Raw genomic sequence first — 24,720 nt, 5'->3', positions numbered from 1 at the left:
GACAATTTTAATTATTTTTAATGATTACAAAAGTAATGCTTACTGCAAGTATTTTAAAAAATAGATTACAAACAGGAGAAAATAATTACTCGTGATCCTTCCATCTCTGGATAATCACTGCTAACACTGCAGGGGCTTTTCCAGCCTTGTTTGGATGTTGTTAAATTACAGTGACTTCTCGCTAATTTTTTTAAAGTTACATTTACAGCTCTCTCTCTCTCTCTCACACACACACACGTGATGGTGTGTACATGGAAGTTAATGGACGATTTTTGTAAGTCCATTCCTTCCTTCCACTATGCAGATCCAGGGGACAAACTTAAGCCATCAGGCTTGGTGGCAAAGAAAATTTACCCACTCAGTTTCCTTGCTGACTGGAATTATTTTTTAAAAACTATTAATAGATTTTTAAAAATGTGTACATGGCTTTGCCTCCATGTATATATTTGTACCATGTGTGCTTCTGATGCCTACAGAGGCTAAAAGAAGGCATTGCATCCCCAAAACTGGAGTCACAAAAGGCTATGAACTGCTTTGTGGATGCTGGGAACTGAATTCTGTTCCTCTGCAATTGCAGTGAGTGACCCTAACCATTGAGCCCTCTCTCCACCCCTAAAGCTTCTTAATATTTACAGTAGCAGCATAAGACCCCATGATGTGAATGCATAGCTGGCCAGCTGTAGCTGTGGGCTCCACATTCACGAACTCTATAGACTCAGATCAAAAATATTTAGGAGACACACTGGGCTTGGTCGTCCTAGCACTTGTGAGAGGGAGGCAGGTGGATCTACCCTGGTCTATATAGGGAGTTCAAGCCTAGCCAGGGCTACATAAGGAGACCTGTCTTTAAAAGATAAAAATAAAAGTTCAACTTCAAAACAAAATACGAAAAAGTTTGAACAATAGAGTATAACAGTGTTCATTCTGTTAGGTGTTATAATTCAGAGATGTGCAGTGTGTGAGAGGAGATGCACTGGTAATACACAGGAATCCTTTTTTATTTTTGTTCTTCCAAAAAAAAAAAAAACAAAAAAAAACAAAAAACAAAATCGGTGCTGGCACTGACTCACATGTGAGGAAGCCCTAGATGGCCACTGAACCCACCTCCAAGGTCGGTGTTCCTTCCTCTTGGTAGCCTTTGCTTGTTGGCACAGTCAGTCCGGCTCTGGTCCCTCCTGCCTCTGCTCACCTGTACCGAGTCATTCCCTAGATTGTATTTGATAAGCATGTGATCCTTATGTGACCCAAGTGTGTCCTTATCTTGTGGACTTTGGGAATGACTGAAGTCATTGCTCTCTCCAGTCTTCCACTATACAAGTTCAAGGACCTTGTATCAGGAGATACATAATGATGGGACCTAGGCTACGGATAGGTTTATTGCTATAACTGAAAATGCAATTTTTACTACTACTTATAAAGTGGACAGGAAGCTGTTACCTGCTGTGTGTGTCTGTAGCCCAGGCTGGCCTTATAGCTTGGGACTGGTTTTGAACTCCTGTTCCTCCTGGCTTTGTACCTTGTAAGTACTTAAATAACAGGCCTGCAGCACCATGCTGAGCTTGTCTTCCTGTTTTGAAAAGAAGTGTGCAAGAGCCAGGTGTGGTGGTACACTCCTGCAATCCTATGACCTGGGAAACAGGCAGCTGGGCTTCTGTTAAGTTTAAGCCTGGTCTGTGTAAAGACTCTGTCTTAACCACACCCCTTCCTGCCCTCATTCCTCCCTCGTAGTTGAGTGGTAGAGAGCTTACCTAGCCCAAGGCCCTGGGTTTGCTCTCTACCACTGCAAATAAAGGAGGATCAGAGACAGTGAGCGTGGCAGGGTGTGTCTAGTATAGGGACAAAGGTGGCATTCCTCCATGCCTAAGCGTCCTATTGAGTATGAGCTATAAGAACTTTAGTCAGGTTGAGGCAAGCTTAGCATGGGGTTCTGGGTGCCCCACTTGTGCCAAGTGAGGGACACCACTGTCTGCTCTGTAACTCTTGGGAGGATTGCCGCAGCTGGCATGGCAGCCTTCTACACAGTGAATGTTAGAAAGCTGAGGCAGGAGGGTCACAACTTCAAGACTAGCCTAGGGTACACAGCAAGACCATCTCAAAAAACCCTCTCTAAGATAAAGTACATTGTTAGTCTTGTTAGGAAAGCCCTGTGTGGTTGCTATGGACACAGATGTTTAGAAGGGAATGTGGAGTTGGAGAAAATTTCTGGGAAGTTAGTCACCAGAGACGACACTAAAGGCCAAGACCAGGGTCCTCACCTCATGGGTTCAGAGACCCGGTGTTTTCAGAATTCAGCGGCTTATATACTAACATGTAAAAACTCCAGATATCAAACTCTGAGATACAGTGAAATACAAAATTGTGGGTCAAACCAGATACTCCTGTTTAGCGATCGGGACTTTTGTTTCCTTGGGAATCTCCCACCATGGTGACTGAAGGCACACTAGAATAACAGAGTGACAGTGCAAATGTCAGCGCAGGGGAGGGAGCAGATCTTGTGTTCTATAGCCGCCAAACTAGGGGCATGTGGGGTCCAAATATGGTAGCTGGCTGGAGACACTTACTGGCCAAGGTCATAACTAACACCAGGCCAGCCTGAAGCTGCTGGCTCTATGACAGCGTGACAGGATCTCTGCCACACTGGCATCTTTGAATGCATATTTTACCAGTAATTTCTCTTGTGCCAACATGACTTTCTCAAAGTGCTAAGAAGGGAGTTGCCTGTTCAATCCCAATCTGCTGCCTCCGTGTCTTTGGCTGGGCTTGTGGAAAAATGACTGGCAGTCCTTTTGGCCTGTTTATGCACTTATGTCATCAGCTTCCCATTGCCATTGCAGGAGTAGGTTACTTATATTTTTTATTGTTGTTTTATTTGGATTTTGGAGTGATGGAGTTTGTTGGTCCTCCGTATACTCCAAACACAGCAGTATGCATTATCAGAAATGGGGATAGCACAGGGGGTGGGGTATAGAATGAACTGAGCTGTTGTCGGGAGGAGAGCTGGGCTCTTCCCCAGTGACATGGAAGCTGCAGTCATTTTCTCTGATAAATAATTGACCTGTGCTTTCCGAGGGATCCCATTACAGTGGCAGCAGCGTAGGGCATGCTAGGTTTGGTTACAGTGTGAGGAAGACTGTCTCCACTAGAAAGACAGCCTGACTCAGAGTCCCCTGCTCTGTGCCCCTGAGGGGTGCCCCCTCCCCACCCAGTAGTTCTCTCAAGGGAGATTGATTGGGCCTCAGAGCCTCAGCTGATAAGAGACCATCTCTTCCCTTGTTCAATCAGAGAATCCTAAGAAGCCCATGCAAGCGCCATTTTAATTAGCTCCCAGGTTTGGTCCCTGAGGACTTTGAATGAACTTGGAGAAAGGGGAGTTGGTGCACTGAGGCCGTCCTACAGAGGAAGCCACGGGGGAGTGGGGAAGTCTTTGCCCTTCTTAGTCTGTTTATCTCCATTAATCTCCTTTCTTTCTTTTTTTCCATGTCCTTGCCTTGGAACAGTTATTACAGTAAGTATTTTTGGCAGGGGTTGGGGTACGGAGATTGGAGTGAAAGATTATTTATCAGAAAAGGAGAAATAAAAGTGAACCTGCATGAGATGCTCGGGCTCTTCCCTTGTTCCCTGGGGTGCTGTTGGGGTGTTGAGGCGCAAGTATTTCCGTCCTAATGAGGATCTTGCTGTCGGCTTTAAGCTGTGTTGACTAGTAGTGGCTTTGCCAGGTAAGAGCTGACTCTGGGTCTCAGAGGTACAGAATGCATTGAGGTAGTTTCCCCTTTGTTTCCTCAGGCCATGCCTACTGAGGGCTATACAGAAGTTTCAGTTCAGCAAGCCTGAATGTGGCATCCCTCCCCCATTTGGGCATCTGTTGACCTCAGTGAGCACTGACCACTGGCAACATGCTTGCTCTTCTGGAAGCAGCCCCTCGCCCCACAAGCCCTTGTTCCTCAGTCAGAATAATCCCCCAGTGCTTGTCCCTGCCACAGACCTAACCCTGCCGAGGTAACAGTGCGCTCCCTTCTCCTTCATGTAGCTCTTTTTACTAAAGTTTTTAAACAGGTGCTATAATTTTTTCAAAAGCACCAAGGGAGGGAGACGAAATTAGCTCAGAGCCTCAGCAACAGAGTCATTGCAGAGAAAGGGACCAGCTCGGAGACTTTACCACCTTCCTCAGCTAGGAGACTCGGTGGGCTGTTGATGACACCTGCATCCTATGCATATGATAGCATGGAAAAATGGGTTAAATACTAAATTCTAAACTCGGACAAATGTGGAGTTTGGCCTAGCTATGAGATGGCTCTGTGGTGTTGGCCAGGTCACCTGAATTTTTTGACCTTCGCTTTTCTTCCTCTGTAAACTAAGGGTGAGTGTCTGCATGAAGCAGACTGCACACTGTGGCCGTGCAGGGCAGGCCAGCTGGAGTCTCACAGGCTGCATGGGCCCAGGCATGGGAGGTGGTCACTCCCAGGTCTGACCTCGTCAGCTACTGAGCTGTGTTTTCCCTCTTCCAGAATGAGTACATGAAAGAAGATTTTCTGATTAAAATTGAAACCTGGCACAAGCCAGACCTTGGCACCCAGGAGAATGTAAGTATCACCTCACAAGAGCCCAGGGCTCCAGGCCCTCAGCAGATCTCTCTTGGCTCTACCTGTAGCCTCTGCCTCCCTGCACAGGGTCCTCTGTGCTTCTCTTCTTCCTGGCTACAAAGGCTTCTCTAGTCTGTCCTACAGTGTAGTTTTCTGTCATCGATTTGGAAAATGTCATCTCTAAGATTCTTTGCCAGGCTTTCTTCTAGAGCAGGGATTAGTCTAAAATGTAGTTTTGGATACCCAGGAACCATGTCTTAAAAACACAAATTCAAAGTTTGCTCATGTTCCCTTAACCATACCTATGCATGTTCAGGGCTGTTCTTTTGCGTGTAAAGCAAGGAGATTCAGCACAAGTTCCAACTATATAGACCCAGTCAGTGGGATACCAATTTATTGTGTAGCCAAACAGTGGTATACTGTGCAGCCATTAAAAAGCTGCGGGAGCTGGGTGTGGTGACATACACCTTTAGTTCTACCACTCTGAAGACAGAGGCGAGTGGAGCTCTGTGATTTTGAGGTCAGTGTGGTCTAGATTGTGAGTTCCAGACCAGCTTGGGCTACAGAATGAGCCACTGTTTCCAAACAAAACTAAGAGGGAACTGATGAAAACAATCCATCATGCATTGCTCAGTGGAAAAGCAGGATATTAAAGGGCTAGATTGATGGCTGCATAGGTCACAGGCCCTGAGACAACCTAGTCCTATTACTCTGCTAAATGGACATGGTATGAAATGACTCCTCCAACTTACTGCTCAGCATCTCTCGGCCCTCCTCAGAGAAGCTTCTCCTTTCACAGCTGCCATTAACACATGCTCACAGTTAGTCTCTGTATGGAAAATAAGACTGAAATGCTCAGCTCTGAATGGGACTGTCACATCACATCCCCCACCTAAGGCTCAGCTTGTAAGCCTAAAGTGGTCAGTAACATGAGTGTTTCCCAGACCCAGCAGGGGAGATGCACATAAGAACCCACATCAGTTTTGATAGTATGCACAAGACCTGGAAGGCTCCAGCCAGACAAAACCCCATCCTACAGGCTCCTACCACCAGCCAGACATGATGGTGCATGCCTTTAATTCCAGCACACAGGAAGCAGAAGCAGTCAGATCTCTGAATTTGAAGTTTGCCTGGTCTCATGTCTTGAAAAGCAAACAAAAACACCCCTCCACTAACTGAGGAGCGATTGGCATTTGACTGCTACTGAAAGGGTGAGAGCATATTCGTCAGGGTTCTCTAGAGGAACAGAACTCAAAATGAATTTAGAGAGGAGGGGGAAGTTAGTCCAGCTAGTCCAACAATGGCTGTCCACGATACAAAGTCCAAGAATCCAGTGGTCGTTCAGTCCATGATATAGGCTGCCACCGTAAGGTATGACCCACATTCAAGGTGGATCTTCCCACTTCAAATGATGTAAGAAATATCCCACACATGACAGGCAGTGGTGGTGTATGCCTTTAATCCCAGCACTTGGGAGGCAGAGGCAGGTGGATTTCTGAGTTCGAGGCCAGCCTGGTCTACAGAGTGAGTTCCAGGACAGCTAGGGCTACACAGAGAAACCATGTCTCGAAAAACCCTAAAATAAATAAATATATATATCCTACACGTGTATCCAGCCATTTGGGTTTTAGTTAATTTGAGATGTAGTCAAGTTGACAACCAAGAATAGCTATCACAGAGAGTCATTTTCTTTAAAGATGTAACCCCTGGTAGGTTGACCACACACTAGGGTAGATCCCACTCCCCAAGATTAGATGGGTAATACAAACTGAACTGGACGAGGAAAGAAGAAGAAATAATCTCAAAGTAGGGTATGAAAGATAAAGAGGTTGGGAGTGAATATGTCCAAAAAATTGAAAAAGAAATTTAAAAGGAGAGGTATGACTGGGCATGGTGGCTAGGATCCAGGAGGTAGAGACAGGCAGAAGTCTTGAGTTTGAGGTTAGCCTGGTCTACATGATGAGTTCCAGGCCTCTCAGGGCTCACAATGAGACCTTGTCTGAGAAGAAGAAAGGAAAGACAAGACATGGAGCAGGAGAGATATCTCAGTGGTTAAGAGCTCTTCCTGCTCTTCCACAGGACCTGAGTTCAGTTCCATGTACCCACAGTGGGTGCCTTACAAGCACCTGTGTCTCCAGTGAAGGGATCCAATACCCTCTTGTGGGCCCTGATGGCTTCCACACAGACCCACGTTGCAGACATACACACACACACACATGAATAAAAATGAAATAAACCTAAAAAGAGCAAGATATGAACCCATATATATATATGTGTGTGTGTGTTTGTTACTGTTGGCATTGAAGGAAAATCTGCACACTGACCATATCATGTTACTGGAGTCAGAGTCAGGCTTGGGAGATGAACCAGCGGAGCCTTTACTCTGTCTAGTCTTTTGTTCACTGAATGTGTGGAAAGGCAGCACACAGGTCCTCGGGTAGTTAGTCCTCATCAGGGGCAGGTGCTTGGCAGGGCCTGCTGAAGGGTACTTTGTCTGAGGACAGATCCCTTTGCTGTTGAATCTCCAGTGCCTTTGAATAACTGTACCCAGCTGTGAAGTAGCCCTTATCTGAAATGCTTGGGGCAGAAGTGTTTCAGACATTAGGTTGGGAATGTTTGCATAGGAATGTATGCAAATCACAAAATATATTAAGGAAGTTTGTATTTGTATTGTATCTAAATACAAACCAGAAATTCATTTGTGTTTTATGTACTTTCTATGTACAGCTTGAAGGCATCTTACATGGCACTCTTAGCCTGCCTGTGTTAAATTGTAACCGTCATATGAGATGAGGTGTGGAATTTTCCCCGGGTGGTGTCGTGGCAGCTCACTCAGAGTTTCAGATTGTGGATGTATAATTCTTTACTAGTAGGAATGTCCCACCAATGTCCCTTTCTGGTAAAGGACACATGTCCTTTACTGGAGAACTGCACACGCATAACAAGTAGACTCCTGTTTTCTTGCAGGTGCATAAACTGGAGCCTGAGGCATGGAAACATGTGGAAGCTATATATATAGACATCGCTGATCGAAGCCAAGTACTTAGCAAGGTAGGAACTCCTTAAAAGGTGTGGGGGTGCAGAAGTGACTTGTGAAAGTTAAAGAGACTGGGAGCCTTACCCAGCTTGGCTCAAAAGGAAGTCCTTTCTGGTGTGCATCCCTTGTCTTACTGTTGTCGTTACTATTTTTATGGTACTAGCAATTAAGTCTGGGGCCTCCTATATGCTAGAGACCAACTCTGCCTTTGACCTACATGCCCAGCATCCCCTCTCCCTCCTCCCCACCCCACCTCCTACCCCCACCTTTTTTTGTTTTGAGACAGGGTCTCACTGTGTTATCTTGACTCACAGAGATTAACCTGCCTCTGCCTCCCTCCCAAGTGTTGAGATTAAAGTTGTGCACCACCACACCTGGTAACATTTATATATATGAATATATGTATTCATTTTAGTTTTTTGAGACAGAGTTTTACTGGAACTCACTCTGTATATCAGACTGGCCCCAAGCTCATACAGAGCCACTTCCCTCTGGGTCTTGGGATTAAAGGCATGCGCTACCACTGCCCAGCTCCAGCTAACATTTATATTTTCCTTTTTTTTTAAGATTTATTTATTATATGTACGTACACTGTAGCTGTCTTCAGACACCCCAGAAGAGGGCATCAGATCTCATTACAGGTGGTTGTGAGCCACCATGTGGTTGCTGGGATTTAAACTCAGGACCTTCGGAAGAGCAGTCAGTGCTCTTAACCGCTGAGCCATCTCTCCTGCCCCAACATTTTTATTTTTTAAGACCCATGTCTCACTAAGATTCCTGACATGGCTATTTCTAAAGTAAATGTTAAGAGTTCCCTGGTCTGTGGGGCTGAAGAGATGACTAAGGAGTTAAGTACACTTACTGCTCTTGCAGAGGCCCTAGGTGCACAAGCATGTAGGTAAAACTCATATTTTATATATATATTTTTTTGTCAAGTTTCCTGGGCCAGCAAGATGGGCTCAATGGTTAAAGCACGTGCCACAGCCTAACAACCTGAGTTTGATCCCTGCTACCCACATGTGAAGGAGAGAAGTGATCCCATGTTGTCTCCTGACCTCCATACTCATGCATACACACACTTGAATACACTCTTGCATGCATATGCATCCATGCCGGGGTCATCAGATGACAACTGAATGGAGTTCCTTCTTTCCTCCCCTCATTGTAGACTCAACTTTAGGTCCCCAGGCTTGTGTGGCACGGACCTTTATCTGCTGAGCTATCCCACTGTCTTTGAATTTTATTTATTATTTTATCTGTATGATGCACACATATGAAGTCAGAATACAGTGATTTGAGTTGATTCTCTTCCTTCACTGTGGATTCTAGGGATTAATTAGACTCAGGTTATCAGCTTGCTTGGCAAAACTTCTATCCACTGAGCCATTTCTCCAGCTATGAGATATTTTTATTGGTGCATTTCCAAAAAGATGCACACTCAGTGTGGTGGCACACACCTAGAATTCCATTATCCACAAGTATGAAGCAAGGCCAGCTTTTGCTTTTAAAGTAAAACTCTTTCAAAAAACAAACAGCCATTTTTACTGAAATACAATATATATAGCAAAGTGAATACATCATAAATGTATACCCAGGTGAGTTTCTCAAACTGAATTTTTTAATATATTTCACAAGCAGAAGAGTATCAAGAACTATGGGTCTTTGAGTAGCTGTTGTATTAGTGGCAGGAAGATTAGAAAATAATAATGTAGGCCAGGTGTGTTGTGGGTGGCCCACACCTTTAGTCCTAGCACTCAGGAGGCAGAGGAAGACAGATCTCTGAGTTCGAGGCCAGCCTGGTCTACAGAGTGAGTTCCAGGACAGCCAGAGCTACACAGGGAAACCCTGTCTTGAAAAAAACAAAACAACAAAAAAAAATCTAAACTATATAAGTAGGTAGGTAGGCAGGCAGATGATGCTTGCCCAGTAATACCTAAGAGGTTTTTTTTTGGTTTTTTTTTTTTTTTCTTCTGTTTTGTTTTGTTTTTTTGGTTTATGGAGACAGGGTTTCTCTGTATAGTCCTGGCTGTCCTGGAACTTACTTTGTAGACCAGGCTGGCCTTGAACTCAGAAATCCTCCTTCCTCTGCCTCCCAAGTGCTGGGATTAAAGGCATGTGCACCACTACACCCGGCAGAGGTTATTAACATTGAACACTTTCAGTAACTATTATTTTTACTTTTAAAATTTGTCAATCATTTACTTATTGCTTAATTATTGTATATGGTTATTGAATACTGGCATCCACTCACCATCACAGCAGTGTGTGGAAGTCAGGCAGCTTCTGGAGTCAGTGCTCTCCTCCCTGTTTGGATCCCCAGGATGAATGTAGACCACCAGGCTTGACATCAGCAAGCGCCTTTACCTGCTCCATCTCAAGACTTTTTTTTTAAATTTTTTATTTTATGAAGCAGTTAAGAGTTTATTAAAGGCTGGGCGTGGTGGCGCACGCCTTTAATCCCAGCACTCGGGAGGCAGAGGCAGGCGGATTTCTGAGTTCAAGGCCAGCCTGGTCTACAAAGTGAGTTCCAGGACAGCCAGGGCTATACAGAGAAACCCTGTCTCGAAAAACCAAAAAAAAAAAAAAAAAAAAAAAAGAGTTTATTAAAGGAGGGTTTAATACAGATTTTTAACTACAGGGACTAAGAGAAAGGTACTTGGGGAGGAAGTAATGTATGCCTGAGTGGAGGTGTGTGGGCTTCTCAAAGGAGTCTCAGCTTCCATACTGATTCTATTTAAACCAGGAGCTGAAGCTAGGAAACCTTTTTTTTTTTTTTTTAAAGATTTATTGTATTTATATGAGTACACTATAGTTGTCTTCAGATACACCAGAGCCAACATGTGGTTGCTGGGAATTGAACTAGGGACCTTTGGAAGAGCAGTCTCTTCCACTGAGCCATCTCTCCAGTCCCCAAACTAGGAAATCTGAAGAATGATGACCAGTTGTTCTCAGTTCTGGCTGTGTATTAAAGTCATCTGAAGAGATTTACTTGTTTCCTTATGTATTTGAAACATTATCTCATGTAGTCCAGGCTTACCTTGAATTCTCTATGTAGTCATGGCAGCTCTTCAACTTCTGGTCCTCCTGTCCTCACTGCCCAGGTGCTGGAAATACAGACATGCTCCATTGTGCCCAGCTACTGAAATTTTTTTTTTTTTAAAGATTTATTTATTTATTATATGTAAGTACACTGTAGCTGTCTTCAGACATTCCAGAAGAGGGAGTCAGATCTCGTTATGGATGGTTGTGAGCCACCATGTGGTTGCTGGGATTTGAACTCTGGACCTTTGGAAGAGTAGTCCGGTGCTCTTACCCACTGAGCCATCTCACCAGCCCTGAAATTTTTTTTTTAAAGATTTATTTATTTTATGTATATGAATACACTGTCGATGTCTTCAGACACACCAGAAGAGGACATCAGATCCCATTACAGATGGTTGTGAGCCACCATGTGGTTTCTGGGAATTGAACTCAGGACCTCTGGAAGAGCAGTCAATGCTCTTAACCACTGAGCCATCTCTCCAGCTCCTACTGAAATGTTTAAAAAGAAAAATCACAACATATGGTGGCTCATGCTGCTAATCCCAGTACTGAGAATGCTGAGGCTGGTCCAAAGTCTGCTGACACTTTGACACTGACAAAACTGCAAACAAAGTCTGGCAGAGAAAATCACACAGACCCCTCCCCTGAGGCAAGTGTAAGCCGTTTGTCTTAGGGTCACATGGCAATGGTCACACAAGGAGGAAAGGGTTTATCTGACTTACATGTCCTCATCATAGTCTATCACTGAAGGAAGCCAGGAAGGAACTCACGGCGCAGGAATCTGGAGGCAGGAGCTGGTGCAGAGGCCATGGAGGGATGCTGCTTACTGGCTTGCTCAGCCTGCTTTCTTATAGAACCCAGCAAGGAAATGGCTGGGCCCTCCCCCATCAATCACTAATTTTAAAAATGCCCTGCAGGCTTGCCTACAGCCCAACCTTCTGGAGGCATTTTTTTTTTTTGATTTATTTATTTATTATATGTAAGTACACTGTAGCTGTCTTCAGACACACCCAAAGAGGGCGCCAGATCTCGTTACGGATGGTTGTGAGCCACCATGTGGTTGCTGGGATTTGAACTCTGGACCTTTGGAAGAGCAGTCGGGTGCTCTTACCCACTGAGCCATCTCACCAGCCCCCTGGAGGCATTTTTTAAATTAAGCTTCTTTCCTCTTAGATGACTCTGCCTTGTGTCAAGCTAATACAAAACTGTCCAGCACTAGTAACCCCTTGTCATCTTGATAGACACTTGAGCTACAACAAAACATTAAGCTACACCCTTTTTTTTTTTTTTTTTTTTTTTTTTGGTTTTTTTGAGACAGGGTTTCTCTGTGTAGCCCTGTCTTGGAACTCACTCTGTAGACCAGGCTGGCCTCAAACTCAGAAATCTGCCTGCCTCTTCCTCCCAAGTGCTGAGGTTAAAGGTGTGCGCCACCACTGCCTGGCCCTTTCCTTTCTTATTCATCCCCAAGACTTCACATTAAAAACGTAAATAACTTTAAAAGTTCCACAGTATACATTAAAAGTTCAGTTTCTTTAAAAATCCAAAATCTCTTTTTAAGTTGAAATCTCTCAGCCGTGGGCTTCTGTAAAACTTAAAATTAATTAAATCCTTTGTTACTTAAAAGGGAAGAACCAGGGTATAGTCACCATAAGATCAAAGCAAAACCAAACTCTCAACTGTGTTAGTGACACAGTGTCCAGTGTCTGGGATCCACTCGGGATCTGGCCTCCTCCAAAGGGCTTGAGCCACTTCTCTAGCTCTGCAGCACACACACAGCTTATACTCTTAGGCTCTGGTTGACTCCACTGCTGCTGCTGTTCTTGGTGGTCTTCCCATGATACTGGCATCTCCAAATTGCTGGGGTCTCTGCTGCAACTGGGCTACACTTTCACCATAGCCTCTCCTAGGCTCTCTTCATGGTGCTAAGCCTCAACTTTCTGAATGAAGCCATACAGCTGCCACTGAGGCTATACCTTCACCAATAGCCAGCCTGGCCTGGCCTCTCAGTGCCACACCTCAGCTGCTTTCCTCTTCATGCCTTCAAAACCAGTACCACCTGGGTGATTGTTTGTTTGTTTGTTTGTTTGTTTTTCAAGACAGGGTTTCTCTGTGTAGCTCTGGCTGTCCTGGAACTCACTCTGTAGACCAGGCTGGCCTCGAACTCAGAAATCTGCCTGCCTCTGCCTCCCAAATTCTGGGATTAAAGGCATGCACTACCACGCCCAGCTTACTGATATCTTCTCCTTTTTTTTAAGATATATTTATTTATTTTATGTATATGAATATACTGTAGCTGTCTTCAGAGACACCAGAAGAGGGCATCAGATGATTGTGAGCCACCATGTGGTTGCTAGGAATTGAACTCAGAACTTCTGGAAGAGCAGTCAGTGCTCTTAAACGCTAGCCATCTCTCCAGCCCACTGATATCGTCTTAATCAATACTAATTCTTCACCACAGCCTCCCAACAGCAATTATCCCAGTAAGGCATAGTTTCACTTCAATGGTTCTGGTCTTTTGTTAATCACAGCTGATTCTTAAACCCCAGCTAACCCTCCCATAGCATCTTAATTAAAAATAACAAGTGGCCCAACAGAGTCTTTAAACTTCCCTTTGAAGCTTACAAGCCAGGCCTCTATTTCTGCCTTGCCCTCAGCATTCTTATCCTCAAGCTCTTGCAGAACAGCCACTGAGACTCAACATTCAGCCACTTCTCAAGTCTGTCTCCAAACACATGGTCAGGCCCCACAACATTCCCACACACACACTAGCCTGGTACCCAGGCCTCTCACAACAATACCCCACTAGCCTGGTACCCAGTTTGTCTCAGGGTTACTTTTGCTGTGGTGAAATATCATGACAAAAGCAGAGGAAAGGGTTTATTCTGATTATCACAGTTCATTATCAAAGGAAGCAGAATGGGGCATGGAGGCAAAGGCTGTGGAGAGTGCTGCTTGGCTTGCTCAGCCTGCTTTCTTATAGAACCCAGGACCACCAGTCTAGGGAATAATGGACTGGGCCCTCCCCTACCAATCACTAGTTTAGAAAATGCCCTTATCTACAGTCCAGTCTTATGGAGAAATTTTCTTTTCTTTGGGCATCAGATTGCATTACAGATGGCTGTGAGCTACTGTGTAGTTGCTGGGAATTGAACTTAGGACCTCTGGAAGAGCAGTCAGTGCTCTTAATCACTGAGCCATCTCTCCAAACCTGGAGACTTTTTTTTTTTTTTTTGGTTTTTGGAGACAGGGTTTCTCTGTATAGCCCTGGCTGTCCTGGAACTCACTTTGTAGACCAGGCTGCCCTCGAACTCAGAAATCCTCCTGCCTCTGCCTCCAGAGTGCTGGGATTAAAGGCGTGCGCCACCACGCCCAGCTGGAAACATTTTCTTAATTGAGGTTTTCTCCTCTGCAATGATTTTAGCTTGTGTCAAGTTAACATGACACTGTTTAGTACAGCTGAAGTGGGGGTGATGCTCACCTTTAACCCAGCACACACAGGAGGCAGAGGCAGTCAGATCTCTGAGTTTGAGGCCAGCTTGGTCTACAGAGTGAGTTCCAAAATGGCCAGGTTTACATACAACTGTATATTTTGGAAAACAAAACAGAACAAGAAACTATCCAGCAGACAGACTTTATCTTGTCTGTAAGATTCTCCCACACTCCACACCAGCATTTTCAAGAACTACTATAGCTGGGCATGGTGGTCAGCTTCGTCTACAGAGTGAGCTGGTGCAGGCCCTCCAGGGTTACATTAGAAACGCCCTGTTTCACAGCAACAAAAAACTGGCATGAAATGCCCTCTCATGAAAACTTTGCCATTTCCTCCTTCTCACCTCCCTTTCCTCTTCTCTCATCCTCTCTTCCAACCCCATTCCCACTATTCTCAGGATTACAAGGCAGAGGAAGACCCAGCAAAATTTAAATCTGTCAAAACAGGACGAGGACCATTGGGCCCGAATTGGAAGGTAAAGTCACACCCTTGCCACCAGGGGGCAGGCACGTTGTGGGTGGGCCTCTCCTCTTGGAGGAGGCTGTGTGTGGGGTTCAGACCACCTGAGATCTTTTACTTACGAACCTGCTTCTGGGTGTTTTCTACTGCAGCAAGAACTTGTCAATCAGAAAGACTGCCCATATATGTGTGCATACAAACTGGTTACTGTCAAGTTCAAGTGGTGGGGCTTGCAGAACAAAGTGGAAAACTTTATACATAAGGTAAGTTTGCAGGATGAGGCCTTTCCATGTGTCTGCGTTCTGAGACCAGTTGGTCCCAGTAACTGACCTGTTCCTCGGTCGCTAGCATTGGAGTCTTGGGTTTGCTTTGCTAGCCTCTCCCTTGCACATACTGTTCTACATTTTAATTCTGTCCCTCTACGGGCAGCACATGTGACAAGGAAAGAAACGAAGGTGAAAGAAGACAAACAGGAAAGGCTTTGCTGTGCTTGAACTACACAGAAAACAAGTTTTCCTTTTTAAGCCAGAAGGCAAGAGGCACTTTGAGCCAAACTCCCAAGTGTCCCAGGGTACAGAACTGGACAGACTTAAGCCTCTTAATTCTCACATGTGTTAGAATCACACTTTTGGGCCACATTTTATACCTGCTGGCTAGTCATAACCCAGCATTAGGTACCAGAGACTGTAGAGAATTTGGCCAGATCCCATGAGCAGCCTGTCTTGATAGTATTTGGGACAATGGGTTCACCTGTAAGGTGGATGGCCATCCTTACTGGAACACTAACCTGCCAGAAACAGTTGGGCAAAGGTCACTGACCTGGGTGTGATCCAGATAAGGCAGCCAGGCATCACTCTTCCCCTCCACCCAGTAAATGAATCCTGAGGAGGAATGCAAAGGGGCCTTTCCTCTCCGCTCTCTGACTTGTTTCCCTTCTCCTCATAGCAAGAGAAGCGTCTGTTTACAAACTTTCACAGGCAGCTGTTCTGTTGGCTTGATAAATGGGTTGATCTGACTATGGATGACATTCGGAGGATGGAAGAAGAGACGAAGAGACAGCTGGATGAGGTGAGCCGGATGCCAGGGAACTCATAAGTGTGTGACTGTCAAGGAGACTGGAACTTGGACACATCTAAAGGCACCATCAGCCAGTTGTTCTAAGAACAAGCTCAGCTCTGTTGTGGATAAGGTTACTGCCAGGCAGTATGGGAACTATAAGGAGAACAGTCTGTGCTCAGGAATACAGTGTGGCTGAGGTCTTGGCACAGGCACAGAGACAAATATGGTAGTCTGCACCTGATGCCAAGTGAGTAATACACCCGCTGCAGTGACTCTTCAGTCAGCGTGGGGGATGGTGCTAGGCTATGGAACTTGAGGTGACCGTGGAACCAGGTAGGTTCAGCTGATCTACCAGTACACTCGAGAGGACAACCACAGCACAGGCAGAAGTCCATTGCTCTGTGTGGTTGTTCCAAATTATTTTTGCAGGTGAGAGGATTTCTTTGTTTTTGGTTATTTTTGTTTAGTTATTTTGGTTTTGAGCTTGGCATTGATCCCAGGAGGAGAGCAGTTTGCTCTCTGAGAGCCTGAAGACCCAGATCCTTGCTTACTTAGGGAATAAAGTCTTCCCCCAGAGGTCCATTTAGGAGCTGCTCAGTGAAAACCAGTAGGCACCCTCTTTGCTCTTGTTTGTGCGCTGTCTCACAGTGTGAGAGGCATCTTCAGCTGAGGCAGGTGAGGCTCAGCACTGCTCTACTGCAGCCTGCAGGTGACAGTCAGTGTAAGAGCCCAGTGCTGCCGGGTGTGGTGGCACAAGCCTTTAATCCCAGCACTTGGGAGGCAGAGGCAGGCGGATTTCTGAGTTTGAGGCCAGCCTGGTCTACAGAGTGAGTTCCAGGACAGCTAGGGCTACACAGAGAAACCCTGTCTTGAAAAACAAAACAAAACAAAAAAAACCTACATGCCCATGGCGGTCCTGCCCTCCTAAGGCAGGAAGCTCTTATCTTTTTAAGGCATGCCTGAATGCCCATTAGAGGACATGCTTTCCAGCTGAGGGCCTGCCCCCAGTGCTGCGGTGCCCACCACACAGATGTTCCATACTTCATTGCTAGGCTAGGGCAGAACCTGGGCCCAGAGCCCTTCTTCCTTCCAGAGCCTCCCAGGGAAGTTTCTACCTTCTGGGATGACATTCCTCCCAGGCTGACTCACTGGGAAATGGTGTGCAAGTTAGTTCCTGCTGAAGGCGGATGTTTTAGTTATTCATTCAGCCACCTAAAACGGGCAAGTGGCAGGATTTGGAGCACAGCCCCAGATTCTTTAGGAAGAATCCTCAGGAAGTTGTAGACCTAAGTCACATTGCTAATTCTGTTTGCATGAGAAAGAGGCTTGAATCCTGAGGTCTTAATAGTCCTACCCTCCCCTGCTCCCTGCAGAAGTTAGCAGATGGAGCAGATGGAGGATTGTAATCAAGGTTTGACAGGGACTCTCAAGTCACTCTCTGCCTAGTAGTGCCCAGCATAAAGTAACTGGGTTTCCTGGAAGCATTACAGTTCTTTGTCTGTTCTCTGGAGCTGTTAGCATGGGTAAGAAAGGTTCCTGGTTTAAGCACAGCACCAATAAATAAAATAAAATAAGTCGATAAATAAGTAGATTAATAAATAAAGTGGTTCCCAGCACTCGGGAGGCAGAGGCAGGCGGATTTCTGAGTTCGAGGCCAGCCTCTACAGAATGAGTTCCAGGACAGCCAGGGCTATACAGAGAAACCCTGTCTCAAAAATAAATAAATAAATAAATAAATAAATAAATAAATAAAGTAAGTGGTGCTGTAGTTCTGGGGAAAAGTATCCAAACAATCTTGGGAATCTGCCTTCCTCACAGTCCAAACTTGGTAGTCCTTAGAGTCAGGGCTTTGCTTCGAACTTGTGCTCACTCCTGCATGAAATGACACTCTAGTATATAAAGGGTTGTGCAGTAGCTCAGACAGACACTCACTGTCCACCAGGGAAGCGTGGATACAAGGGACCTCTTTGGAATTAGAATTTTAAAACTAACTTGTAATGGAAGAGAAAGAACCAAACCATGTCATTGTAGAATATGTTTTAACCTCTAGCAACTGCTCAGGCCCTCATGCGCTAATGTGAGCCCTGGCTTGGTTTTCTCTCTTGTCTAAAAATATAGTCGATGGGCTGGGATATGGCTTGGTGGTAAAGCACTTAAGTGTCTAGCAGGCACAAGACCATACATACAAAGCTTTAAAACGTTTTTACTGTTGTTTTTAAAAAAGACAGGGTGTGTAGTCTAGTCTAACCTCAAAGTCTTTATGTAGCCAAGGGTCACCTTGAGTCTTCAGTCCCCCTGCCTTTACCTTCTGAGGGCTAGGGTTACAGCATGCATCATATTGCTCTCTCTGCAAGTACTGAGGATCCAATCCAGGGCTCTGCGTCCTGAGCAAACACTCTTCCAGCTGAGCTACATCCCCAGCCCAAAAGACTTTTATTTTGTTTTTCTGATTAAGATTCTGTAGTCTCAGCCAGGCAGTGATGACACACACCTTTAATCCCAGCACTCAGGAGGCAGAGGCAGGCTGATCTCTGAGTTCAAGGCCAGCCTGATCTACAGAGTGAGGTCCAAGACAGCCATGGCTACACAGAGAGAACCTGTCTTAACAAAACAAAACAAAAAGTAGAAAGAGGAAGAAGAAGAAGAGGAGGAGGAAGATTCTGTAGTAGTGTCTTTCCTATTATGGGTCTGGCCCCTCTCCCACCTGTTCCTTTGTGGTTAGCTGAAAGCTGCCTGATATCTCTGCTCATGCTCTGCCCAGAGGCTGCTGGGAGCTGATCTGCCTAGGGTTATTTCTTGCCTCTGAAAGTGGAAGACTTTCTGACCGCTAGCTCTCTATTAGAATTTAGTTTAGGTTTTGAAGTCTGAACAGGTTACCCAGAGATACACAAATTTCTCTGTAATGAAGTACCTAACAGATACCACATCTGGAGTTCATAGTTTTGAGTTATGGTGAATTTGTGTTTCGAGGAGTAGGCCAATAGGAGAAGCCATTCTATTCTGGGCTCAGTTGCTGGGATGGACAAAAGAGAATGTGCACTCCGGCATTTTAGGCTGGTGAGTGGCTAAGTAAAGGCTCCTCCTGCAAGCCTGACGCCCAGTGTTGGGGTCTCCCTGGAGAGAACTGACTCACAGAGTAGCCTCTGCTCTAACTGAGCCATGACACACACACACACACACACACACACACACACACACACACAGAGTTTCCCATAACATCCACAGAAGCAAGCTCTCATCTTAATTTCCTCTGACCTCACAGAGCTCTGTCTCAGAGCAGACCATCTGGAATACCGGCCGGAGTATTAAGACACAGTCATAGCTTTATTTTGAAATACAATATAATTTCTCAGGACTACTGTGATATTTAAGTGTCAAACAAACACTGAAGGACATGCCTGTAACCCTGACATTTGGGAAAGTGAAGGAAAATAATAGTAAAACTCTGAGCTGGGAGACAGGGTCATGAGAGCCATCGAAGTTTGAAATGACTCAAGTCTCCAGTCATGTGAGCCTCCTCCCCGCCAACAGGGTCTCCAGGCTTCAGATTCCCTATTGTGTGAGGACCGTGGCATGCACCATCAGTGGTTTTACATACGAAGTTCTAGATCTGCCACCGCCACCGTTACACAGTGACAGCCTGTCCCAAAAAACAAACCAGAACAAAACAAATCCATTCGTGTCATATAGGCCTCAAGAGACAGGAAATACACATTCTTAGGACAGTTTACTATAAGCTTAAAACAATGAAACAGTGAATTATTTCAGCAGGACCCCTTGTCCCTTGACAGGAAGGGAAGTGGCCACATTCTTTGATAGGAAGTTGCATCTTTTTTTTGAGAAGTTTTTTTTTAGATTGACTTATGTCTATGAGAGTTTTGCCTGCATGTATGTATGTGTACCACAAGCATACAGGGTTATAAGCTGCCATGTGGTTGTTGGGAGTTGAGCCTAGGGCCTCTGCCAAGAGCAACAAGTGCTCTTAACTGCTAAGCCAGAAATAGAAACAGAGAGATAGGGGGCTGGTGACAGAGGTCAATCCCCAGAATCCACATAGAAGTGAATGGAGTAAAGCCACTCCTGAAAGTTGCCCCCTGACCTGGACATGTGTACTGTGACATGGACGTGCACCACTCCCCACCCCACATACACACTAGGACAAGCCCTGGGGCCGATTCCTTAGCCCACAAGCCCACTTCCACTCTCCACAGTGCTTTTTCCTATCTTAATGAGCAGTTCAGGGGCCACAGAGCTAGCTCAAGGGATTAGGGTGCTTGCTGATCTTACAGAGAACCCAGGTTTGATTCCCACCACCCACACGGCAGCTCAGGATCATCTGTAACAACATCTCTTCTGGCCTCTGTGGTCACCAGGTACATACATGGTGCATATATACTCACACATATAAATAAGAATAAATACAAAAATAATAAAAATAAACAATCTTTTTATTTTGTGCCTAACTTAAAAGGCATGATTTTTCTTTCCATCTCCACCTGGCATACCAGGATCTTCAGTTCACCCAGGCTGTACTTTTCTCTTAAATGCCAATAGAATTGTCCTTGAGCTTTGAAAATAAATAAATGAAGTAGAAATTAAAACATAAGTAAATAAGTAAATAAAAGTAAAAAGAAAATAGCCAGCCGGGCGTTGTGGCACATGCCTTTAATCCTAGCACTTGGGAGGCAGAGGCGGGTGGATTTCTTGAGTTCGAGGTCAGCCTGGTTTACAAAGTGAGTTCCAGGACAGCCAGGGCTATACAGAGAAACCCTGTCTCCAAAAAGAAAAAAAAGAAAAAAGAAAGAAAGAAAATAGCCTTGGGCTTAGCATTGGTAAATTTTAGGTTTGGTGCGCACACACACAAATATTCTGCCCTGTTGGCAGGATCAAGAAGACAGGGTGCACTCATGGTAGAGTTCCATCAGCAACAAAAGCTTTCAATTTCCTTCTGCTTTTTCTGTTGCAGATGAGACAAAAGGACCCAGTGAAAGGAATGACAGCGGACGACTAGCGCCACCGCCCTTTCTGCACTGTACGTACTGAGTCGTTGTCACTGGGCTTGGGTCCTCAAGGCCAGCAGCTCCCTGTGAAATGAGAAAACCTACTTCATTCCTCATCTGGCACTCTAGGACTGATGGTCACTGCCGTGCTAACGAGGGGACTCCTGGGTTTCCATAGAAACAAATTATGGACATTGTTTATTTCAGGGGCTGGAAGACTTTTTACCCAGGTCATAGGGCTAAGTTGGGGTGTCCCTTGTTTTGCCTGTTACTGTTCCCCAAGGCCTGTCCTGTGAGATCCCAAAGGTGGCTCTTCTTCAATGTATACTTGTATATAGAATACAAAGTATAGCTGTTTACTTGAAGACTCATTCTGCAGCACAGAATGAGACACTTGACTCAGCCCCCAATTATGCTGAGAGGAAGTTATCTGCTCAAAGAGCACCTTCTAGCACCAAGAGGCTAAGAAACCCTAGGACCTTTTGTTCTCTGGCTTTCCCATGGTTCTTTTTCACCCAGGCCTGTGTGAGTGCTAGCTAGGCGAGCGCTATATCCCCAGCCCAACCCATGTTCTTAAGCAGCTTCTGGGGATGAAGAGGAGGATTAAGCAGATGCCAGTTTTGTAGTCAGTGCCAGAACCTTAGTACTCTCTCTCCAAGGCCCCCACCAACTGGCACGCCTCCTCATGGCATCTCTCCACTGTCATGATTTACTGTGTGCTTCTGGTTGCCCTTGTTGCTTCCTTAATAATTTTTTTTCTTTTTCTTTTTCTTTTTTTTTTTAAGTTTTGCAAGACATTGGTCAACAGGAAGGCCCAGCAGCTCCACCCTCCTGAGTGGCAGGCCATCTTCGGACGCAGCCTTTCTGTGCTCATTCTTCAGGCAACTTTCAATCCCTTACTATAGCTATTTCTAGATGCCCTTTAACATTGTGAACAAATAGACCGTCTGGTATTATAAAGCCTGTGTGTGCGGGAGCCTGATCCTCTAAGATATATGGTGTAGCTGCTGTGTTTACAGCTCATCCTCTCTCCACTGTGCTCTGACCCATTTCTGTATGCCCTCCCCTTTTATTTCCAAGTGATGTTCTCAGTCTTTCCAATGAGCTGCCTTTTGTGATGTGATTATTTAAGCTCATTTATTTCAGCCTTGGGATAAACTGAGCTATTTTGCTTCCTGGGCAGATCTTTGGCAATGCTGAATATTCACTTGGGGAGAGAGGAGGAGTTAAAAATACAGAGACACCTACCCCCAGCTCCTCACAATAGGAATGTGGCTTCAGACCCCTGACCTCTGCTCCTAGTAACCTCTTGTTTGCGTGCTCTAAGCACCAAGAAGGCACCCAAGGCCCAGCCAGTCTCAGAAAATTTAGCAAATAATAAATAACCCCTACTCGAGTCATTGCATCTCTGGTTAATATTCTTAGAAATCTTGGCTTCTCAGCCCTCCTGTTGCCCACTCTGTCTGGATCTCTTTGTAGAGCCTACAAGAACCCACCATTGCCCAGCTGGAGAATTGTCCAGTGTGGCCTGTAGACACCAATCAGACCCCCCAGGAGTGCTGTATGTCCGTGCTCCTTTTCCCTTTTGGGCTGGTGCTGCCACTCAGCAATAATCCTCTCTGTGCTTTCTTAGACCCCTGTCCTCTGAGGCTGGTTAGGATGCAAGAGTCCTGGTCTTCTCATGCTGCACAAAACAAGCATGCAAAAAGCTTTTATCCCTAGCAAAACATGTACCTTCCTGTTTCTAATCACTGGACAAGAATTTGCAGATCGAGAACTCAGCTCATCCTGCCCCACACTGAGTTCTGTCCTGGACAATCAAAAGCAAGCCGTGACTATAGCCTGGAACAGTTAGCACAGCAGGCTGCTGAAGCCCAGGCTCCAGGGGAGCGGAAGCTGCAGAGCACTAGTTTTTCTAGATGGGCAGAAACTGAGGATGCCTTTCTGGTGGGAGAGTGGGATAGAATTGTGTCACCTGACATTTCCCAAGCCTTCTTCAGTCAGTCAGCCCAGTGTGTAGTGATCCAAACCCATGATTGCCAGGGTACCTGTTAGAGACCAAATCTCTACTAGGGGAGTGAGAAGTAGGATGGATCATTCTCCTTGTTTTTGTCTATGTTGGCCTTACTCAGTTCTAAGTGCAATAAGGCAGTGTCTCAGGGACTGCACCTGTGACATCCTGACTGGATGCTTCCCTGTGGTCCTCCTGGAATAAGGGTAGACAGATTTGGGCCCCTCAGCATGGTTAGCTCTGACCTTCCTTGAGGTTCTTTTGAGACCAGGAGATGTCCGGTTACAGACACCTTCCAAGGTATTAGTCTCCTCACCTTGTGGAGTCTTTAGGAATGCACTTGGGGCATCTTGGTGATTAGCATATCAGCTGCTAGTAGCATGGGGAAGTTGGAGAAGAGGCATTCCTAATGGAGAAAAACATAAATGTTCTCATATAAGCTCTGTATTACCTATCAAATCATATTTGTGCTTAAAGATTTTCCTTCAGTAACTAGGTTAAAGTTCAGATGTGTTATCTTGAGAGAAGTTGATACTCTACACAGATAGTTTACATCATAATGAGGGTCAAAAGATATTTGTCTCCTTCAGCACTTCATAAGATCTATACATATCAGTCACATTGGCCTCAATCCTGGCCTGCTCTTACCTGCCTTGCGCCCCAGCTGTTGCCCACATTTGAAAGCATCCAAATGATCCGAACTAGAATTTCCTGAGACCAGCCTGGATTTAGGGCTCCTGCTCACATAAACACAAAGGAGGGATGTCCCTGTCTTGTTCCATCCCCATGGGTGGTGTTGCTGCTGGACAAGTGTTGGCTTTTAAGTATCCCCTTCTTTTACCCACCCCCAAAATTAACTAGCACTCAAGAGGGCTGGTGATGAAAGGCTCACCTCTGGTGAGAATCGCTGAGAGTGCGACATGCTTCTTCAGACTGGCTGCTTCCATTACATTTCCAGGGTCTGCTTTACTCCCAGCGGGAGCAGCAGTGTCTCTGCACAAGGCCTGCTGGGGAGGGACAGGTCAGGGTCACTGCTGTGGGCATGTGTGTATCCTTCCACATTCTTCCTTTCAGTCCCTCCTGGACCTCTGACGTCCTTGGGTTGGTTCTTAGTGGTACTTCTTTTACAGACTACACTTTATAGAACTGATTAGATTTCCTGTTTATTTAATGTGAGTTTGTGCCTTTTTGTCTCAATCTTCCAATACAGGTATATTGGGGAAAAAAGCAGTCTAATAAAATCCTAGACAGAGTTTTTTGGAGTCTAGCTTATTGGTGATGTTCCTATGTCCATTTTTCAACTTAAGATGTCCTTAAAGCTCCTACTGATATCTCCCCAGTTTATTTACAGGAGAGGATTATGAAAAGATACAATGGTGTTTCTGACATTTTATGTAAATAAAGTATTCCTTGTCCAAAAAAGTCACAGTATGGATTCGGGCTGGGGTATGGTATAGCTCAGTGGTAGTATTTACCTAACAGGCATAAAAAAAGGTCAATTAAAATATTCCCATGTCAGCCGGGCGTGGTGGTGCACGCCTTTAATCCCAGCACTCGGGAGGCAGAGGCAGGCGGATTTCTGAGTTCGAGGCCAGCCTGGTCTACAAAGTGAGTTCCAGGACAGCCAGGACTATACAGAGAAACCCTGTCTCGAAAAAAAAAAAAAGAAAAAAAAAAACAAAAAAAATAGTCCCATGTCAATTCAATTTTCTTATGCAGCAGTGCATATCTGTAAGCCATTTTTGCTTTTGTCTCTCTTTTACTCTACTAAGCAATACATTTAATTTTTTTTTTTTTAAGTCATGGACTTAAAATATTTTATTAGTTTCAGGAGAAAAACAACAGGGCAAGGAAACTGTAAATCTTGGCAACTGCCTGAAAGAAGTCTCCCTTTTGAGCAGCCACATGGTGACAAGGTTGGGTAGAAAGAATGAAAAAACCCAAAGCATCAGGAAGAGCATGCCTGGGCTTCAGAAATAAAGAAGAAAAAAAAATCATACTCTTGGGGCTGGAGAGATGGCTCAGCAGTTATGTACTGTTCC

At 45.2% G+C, this 24,720-nt stretch overlaps 1 protein-coding gene across 1 annotated transcript in view; it reads left to right on the top strand.

The window, feature by feature from the left end:
* Pitpna (phosphatidylinositol transfer protein alpha) overlaps positions 1-22,067 on the top strand; it is a 37,482-nt gene extending 15,415 nt beyond the window's left edge. The window contains exons 5-12 of the mRNA XM_021176679.3: positions 3,498-3,505; positions 4,506-4,580; positions 7,548-7,631; positions 14,547-14,624; positions 14,761-14,871; positions 15,554-15,676; positions 20,634-20,699; positions 21,453-22,067. Coding sequence (XP_021032338.1) covers positions 3,498-3,505; positions 4,506-4,580; positions 7,548-7,631; positions 14,547-14,624; positions 14,761-14,871; positions 15,554-15,676; positions 20,634-20,678 — 524 coding nt within the window. The 3' untranslated portion in view covers positions 20,679-20,699; positions 21,453-22,067. The remainder of the gene's footprint in view (positions 1-3,497; positions 3,506-4,505; positions 4,581-7,547; positions 7,632-14,546; positions 14,625-14,760; positions 14,872-15,553; positions 15,677-20,633; positions 20,700-21,452) is intronic.
* Positions 22,068-24,720: the final 2,653 nt, after the last annotated feature.

The sequence above is a fragment of the Mus caroli genome, unplaced genomic scaffold (genome assembly GCF_978045245.1).
Source record: "Mus caroli unplaced genomic scaffold, Mus_caroli_1 scaffold_13, whole genome shotgun sequence".
Lineage (NCBI taxonomy): Eukaryota > Metazoa > Chordata > Mammalia > Rodentia > Muridae > Mus > Mus caroli.
Note: the sequence above shows the minus strand (reverse complement) of the source record. Positions and strands in the feature narration are given on the sequence as shown.